The sequence below is a fragment of the Opisthorchis viverrini genome (assembly GCF_000715545.1).
Source record: "Opisthorchis viverrini unplaced genomic scaffold opera_v5_416, whole genome shotgun sequence".
In the NCBI taxonomy this organism is placed as follows: Eukaryota; Metazoa; Platyhelminthes; class Trematoda; order Opisthorchiida; family Opisthorchiidae; genus Opisthorchis; species Opisthorchis viverrini.
This window is the reverse complement of record NW_008752078.1, coordinates 250,388-256,956: the sequence shown is the minus strand read 5'-3', so window position 1 is coordinate 256,956 and position 6,569 is coordinate 250,388. Positions and strand designations below refer to the sequence as shown.

Here is a 6,569-nt window from a genome sequence, read left to right as displayed (position 1 = left end):
CCATTCTTGGGACTCATCAGGTAGGCGCATTCCCCCAGTTTTCGTCAACCTTATGTTCTACTTGAACCCAAATTGGACTGTTTTTGGAGAAGTACACTCAGCTGCAAATCAATTTGGTCTTCACAAGAGACTCAACTTAAGGGCGAAACCGGTCGTGGCTATCGAAGAGTTTTTAGCAACCTTATGAGTAATTTCCTTTATAAAAATATACTGCGATATCTCAAATATCGTGCCAACTGAAACATGAAGTGGCCTAATGCAGCACATTCATTTTTAGAATACCATAAAGAAGAGATTCAGTTGTATTTCGTCTTATCTGTACCAGACTTTAGCGTGAGAGCATCGTGAGAGAAACTCATACATTTACTCTATTGGAATCGCAATATTTGTCCATAGGATTTATACACAGAAAGAGAGCAATAAAGTGTCTGTTTAGGCGATTGTTCCTTTCAAATTTCCCCATTAAGGGGTAATAAAGCAGACTTTTTTACGTAGATTTTTTCAGAGATCTTGGGGAATGCTCAGTCAGTCGACCAATTTCAGCTATGTTGGCGTTTCATTTTTGACATTTGAAGTCATTGGCAACACCCTGTCGATGTCAAGACATTCTTGCACTGTGTGACTTGTAATCTCCAGCAGACGTTAATTTTATCCTGTCACCCGTTAACATCGACCCACATCACCCGTGACACAAATCCGGTTGATTTCACCATAAAGTATGCATTGTTCTGCAATAGTATGCCACTTAATTTTCTGTACTGTTGCTAAAGTATTTCACTGTGACTTTGGATACTGGACGCGTCTAGACTCTGACCATTCAGGAGGGAGTTTCAACCTCTCTATTGTATCGACTATTTAGCCCGTCAGATTTAAATTTGTTCACAGGAACAGATGGCGTGTCCCCTCGACAAGGTAGAACAAAAACTGCACTGTCGAGAAAGTCGAAATCGACTTCTTGAACTGGGTGAGGAAGAACAATTTTTGTCGTTGTCTGTGATCGTAAGTTAACTGAGCTATCGTAATTTCACTTCTTATCATCTGCACATTTTTGAAAGAAAATTGACGTTGTACTGAGAATGGACTTTAGTCAGAAAGGCCTAAGACATTTTGTGTAAAACAAACTTTGTCTACTTATATTACATGACATATTACATGATGACAGTATTTCATGTGGGTGAACCTTTCCTTGCAAACTTTGTCTACTTATATTACTGGCTATGATGACAGTATTTCATATAGGTGAACCTTTCCTCGTTTGCTTAGCCGATCCAATATTGATGATGGGGGCATACAAGTAGCATGTTTTCTCGTAAATCCGATTCGTGTCTCTTGAAAAGTGAGATCTATTAGGGAGTTTGTGGAGTCACTTTTGCTTCCATTTGAGCAGCAGTTAATAAATATCCAAGGGGACGCGTTCAAGGAGAAGATGGATATTCAGTTTATGTAAACAAGATGCATATGAGAGTTTTGCTCCCCTGTCCAATAGTCTGTAACTATTCAGTCAGCATTTTCTGATAAATAACCCCGCAGCGAAGGCCTCCCTCCCTTTAAAGGTGACTGTGGTGACTAAAATGATTACTTATTCTTTTCTTTAACTGCATGGTTGTTCAGATCAATACGGTTATCAAATAAAATAAGCGATAGTTGCAGCTAGACTTGTTTTTTTCACAAGGGTCGATCAAGATGAGCGCATGGTTTCATGGGCTCGGCGAGGGCAAGAGTTATAGAAGACCCCAATTCTCTTAGATGTCTTAATCCATTGGAACGCGGAAACTGAGCTGCACACGATCAACAAAAAATTGATCCGTTATTGTCTACTGGACGCGTTCAGTCTTACTTGATGTATAAAAGATGTTAACTTTTAGGTAAGACTTCATCCGCTTGGTAGGCGCTGGGTGCGAATTAATTTCTGGGCAACTTCCGGGCTAGATATCACCCAATAGCTGCAGTTGAAACCAGTCGACTGCCATACTGCCATTCGCTCTATGGGATTAGGAGTCTCATCGAAAATACTAGTTTTATGTATTTATTCCTGTATCATTAACTCTAATATATGATCTACTAATCTTTAATTATTGTTTTTTCATCACTATTGTGACGAGCATATTAGTATTTATTATGTATTTACTTCTGTATTTCTCCAGTTATGAATGATTGATTGCTGACAGGTCGTTTTACAGGTCAACCATTTCTCGCCGAATAACTGAACATCCCGTCGAGGAGAAGGTTGACAAAATTATGAGATAGCAACAACTGTCAAACACTAGAACAACACGTCCAACATGTTCACAGTTTCTTGCACGTTACTAAAATAAGTCATCAGGCTCCCAAAGATAAGCATTGACCGTATGAGTCGCTGAGTAATTTTCTGGCTAGATCAACATAAAGTTCAAACAGATGACTTTATCTCCAAACTGTTTTCACCAGATGACTAAATTAGTCTAAGAACATGGTGATGGGATGTGACTGATAGTTAAAATATTGCGCGCGCAATTACTCTATTCCCGGATAATGACTCGCAGTTCACTCAGAAGTTGTCTTATGTGTAAGATTTCTCAGATCGGAACTCACATGTGCCATACAGTTCAATGCAATACGTTCAGTGCGATAACGCCTAGAATTACGTGAGTACAGTTCACAGCTGTACAGGTAAGGAGGACAGATGCAAGCTGATGGTCAACAAGTTGAGGTTTGCGACCCCATTGAGTAACCAAATCTATCCTGCTCCACGCAGTTGATCGTCAGAACTGCTGAGATGCGGCTGAACAATACCAAGTGTGAAATATGAAACTGGAGTTTGACAGCAAACTTCTGCCTGCGGTCTCTTGACGGCTACGTGATGATATAGGACCTCTATGCTAGGCTCTTCATCAGATTTTTTAATGTGTCAACTTGATGACATCTAAAGATAGACACTTTAGTTCATTACCTAATGGGTCGTAAAAATACCCGTCATTGTGCTAAATCTTTGTCAAAGTAATTGTTTCCCCAATAATGAGGGAGCATACAGGTTAATGTAGATGGGTAATTATCCCGATTGACCTCGTAACACGCCTAATATTTTGCTTGCAACTTAGGGTCTAGACATAAATGCATCCAAAATGCATCCGCAACTGGTTCATCGATTCTAAGCCGATGTGGATTTTGATGCGTTGTGTTGGAACCACCAGACAACAAAGAGTCTTCTAGATCTGGGCTAAGCTGACACCACATGGTTAAACGGCTTCCACTGTGTTTGCGCTGAAAGATTTCAGCTTCTGGAAAACTCGCATAAGGTTTCTATTTCTCGCGGCTTTCTGTCTATAAGCAGTTGTCTATTTTCTCTCCAGGGGTCGCTGAATTTAACTCAGCTACGTGCATAAGTTTGCCAGTTTTTTTCAGTTTTTGCTGCGGTTACAATACTTTGTGTCATGGTGATCGTAAGTAGTTTACTCGAAGGTTATGAGTTTGCACACTGCTCAAATTGATCACTTTGTTTGCTGTCAATTCCATCCAGTTATCCGTTTATTTCTGCACATACTGGTGTTGATGATCAGAATAACTGGCTGGCAATCTGTTGACATTAGGTACCGATACCAGGTGAAATAAGTCTCTAAAAATTGTTATCGGTTCCTTAATTTGGGATAGCAAGCCTCAATTTATTAGCGCCAGTTATCAAAAATGGTTGAGAAGATATTGAGGACGCCATTTCTGTGGATTCTTGTGGTTACTATTGTATTTCGTAACATTCTGAGGAAATGACCTTCTGGTGCAGCCTTTTGTCTATCAAACGTTTAAACGTGTTGGTTTCATACCTCGTTTTGACCAGTAAGCCTCCTCTTTACATGAGGTTGATGCGTAGCGGAAATCCATGCAACATATTTGCTGAATAAATGTATCCTGCGCCTCAAATATGGGGGAGTTTTGTTCGTCCAAATTCAATTGTATTACTCTGGTATTGTGCAAGTCTGTCTGGGTGCGGAATCAAAATATTTGTTGTTGGATATGCGGGGAATGGGCCCAATTAGGCCCGGGGTTGATTTTCAACTTTCTGAGCTCCACCAGGTAAGCGTAGTCCCTTAGTTACACAACAGTTTGTTTGAACTTTTGTTGAACCTGTGTGCTGCACACTACGCGGGAGAATATCATCACGCTACTGACTATGAGGGATCAGTACAGTCCTTTGTTCCAAGCCCCACATTTTTCTTAACCAAACTCGGATTCGAGTGAGGCAAATATTCAGTAGTGCCTCGAAACGTACGTTGTATGCGGAAACCGCTTCTCTAATGAATAAAGTTAGGTAATAAACTGAATTTTGGTTGCCCAAAGCTGCTAAAAAATTAGTCGCAAGTACCAAACTGTCTGGATATTGAAATGAATTAGCTCCCTGATAAAAGGCATCAATTAGGCAATATTCTCTCCCCAGGACGCATGTTTACTAGCGGATTGTGGGTAGTATCTCGCAACACCGAAGCTAACTTTTTGCCAAGATCCTGCACTGTCGATGGCTTGACCGATACTGGTTTTACAATGGTAATTCCCAAAACAGGCCAAGTAGATGGCAAGCAAGTATAAAGGTTAGTATGGCAGGATCAAGGGTATACCTGAGAGAGATGGCTCATCTCAGTTCTTACTGATTCAAAATTACAAATTTATATCCTGCCTAGTAACACTTCTTCCAGAACAACGGTTTTGTTTTGTGGTACTTCTTACTTTTTGTCTGGAACTGAGAGATGATTGAATCTGAGCGAAATACAACTTTAGTTCTATGAGAGACTCATCTAGAACCAAACTGAAAACATCACAAACCAGATTCGTAAAACCAAATTTGTTTGCAAATAAGTGTATTTCGCTAATTTCGTGCAATTTGGTTTCACGTAGAACAAAAGGTTGACGGACACTCGGGGACTGCGTCTAACTGATGAGCCCAAATATGGACGAGGTCGGTTGTGGGCTGTCAAAGAATTTTCAGGGGTTGGTTGCGTGGATGGACTTATAAGTGTCATCCTGAATTTGGGCCAGTTTTGACCTTTAGGTTTAATGAGGTTTGAGGATTAGTAAATCATTTCAGTTACAAAATATTCAGAATCAAAGTATATAACGACGTGTGGCCAGACAGCTATGTGGTAACCAGACTAATTTTAGGTAAGCTAATTAGATAGTTACTACGCCAATGGGGAAATTTGGCAGTTCTCAACTAAAATTTCCTCGCCAAGTAGCCTAAAAACTTTGTACAACTATTTCACTTTATTGGGTTTTCCAGACTCTTCCAATCATTTGTAAATAGCCTAGACGTATAGTAAACTCACAAGCTGAGTGAAGCTTTCATCTGAATAGTCTTTAATCGAAGAGTCAATCAATACGTTTGACCACGTGATGTGAGTTTCGTGAATGAAGGATGAGTGCGAATGAGTCACACTACTGACCGACCGATCACGGCCGGACGGTTGTGTTCAAACTGGTGACCGGGAGATCACGGGCTCAAAACACCCTGGAGTCATTCGCATCAAATCTCCCTTCTTACTTCACCTCAAGTGAATGTACATCAGCTTTTTGTTTAGAACTCGTGTTTTTTTCAGTGTGCTTAGGTTTTCCTTACTCATCACCACTTGTGTTGGTGCTTCGCAAAATTTCCACTCAGCTTCCTGACAATTCCCTTTTTTGCATGCAACTTGAGGCAGCTTCCTTCTCATTCACCATAACAAGCAGGTACTCAGCAAGCATTCACCCGCACACATCACTTTTGTCCTGAGCAAAAATTACGGATCTCTATGTTCTGTGTTATGCGATGGTCAATTTTATGTCCATATCTGGTTATCCGGTGGGCTCACACAACAAGCCACACCTAGCCCCACAGTGAGTCACTTGGTCTGTCATTCGAGATCTCAGAAAAATCAAGTCAGCTACTTCCAGTGTGTCGGAAGGGTGGTACTAACAAGCTTTCCTGGTACATTGCTTGTTTGGAGTGCAAACTCTGCCACCAACAGGGGCATGTATTGCTGATGGGCTCTACTGAGAAGAGAATCTGAGTCCAGTTCCTTCCCCATTTGTTGGAGGCCCTTCAGATTAACTGTCTCACTACATGAGGTAGATTTCTCAGAGACGACTAACCTGAATGGGACAGATGAAGTGACAACGTTATAAAATCGACGTATTCTGAATGCGTCTCTGACCCGTAAACCTGCACCAGTAATTTCGATGTGTTAAAAGTAATGCGTTTGAAAAGGGAGTAGAGCATCCTGCTGCAGTCAGTGACTTATTTGTCAGGAATGTAGCTGATGCCTCTCCTACAACCTGTCTGATGTGCGATTCGGAAACTGCGGGGCACTTGTGAGACTAAACAGGTGCTGACTCAGTATTTACTCCGCACTGTTTTCAATAGTTTTTACTGCTTAGAATACTCCGAAAAAAAGGCAAACTTGTGGTTTGGTAATTTGTTGAAATATTGGTAGCTCCGGTGAGTTTATTGGTTGTTGATCAGGTGGCTGTTGATCTGTTCGCCGAGCTTGGCAATTGGCTTGCAAACGTTTCGTCACCATACGAGGAGACATCATCAGTGCGCAGTTGAGTGGGTACTTCTTCCTTGCCTG

General features: G+C 41.1%; 1 protein-coding gene across 1 annotated transcript in view; it reads right to left on the bottom strand.

Moving 5' to 3' along the window:
- Window positions 1-6,371: 6,371 nt before the first annotated feature.
- The window catches only part of T265_10891 (hypothetical protein), a gene marked incomplete at both ends in the record, with an annotated part of 3,809 nt that continues 3,611 nt past the window's right edge, over window positions 6,372-6,569 (bottom strand). The window contains one exon of the mRNA XM_009177398.1: window positions 6,372-6,566. Within this exon, the coding sequence (XP_009175662.1) occupies window positions 6,372-6,566 (195 nt within the window). The remainder of the gene's footprint in view (window positions 6,567-6,569) is intronic.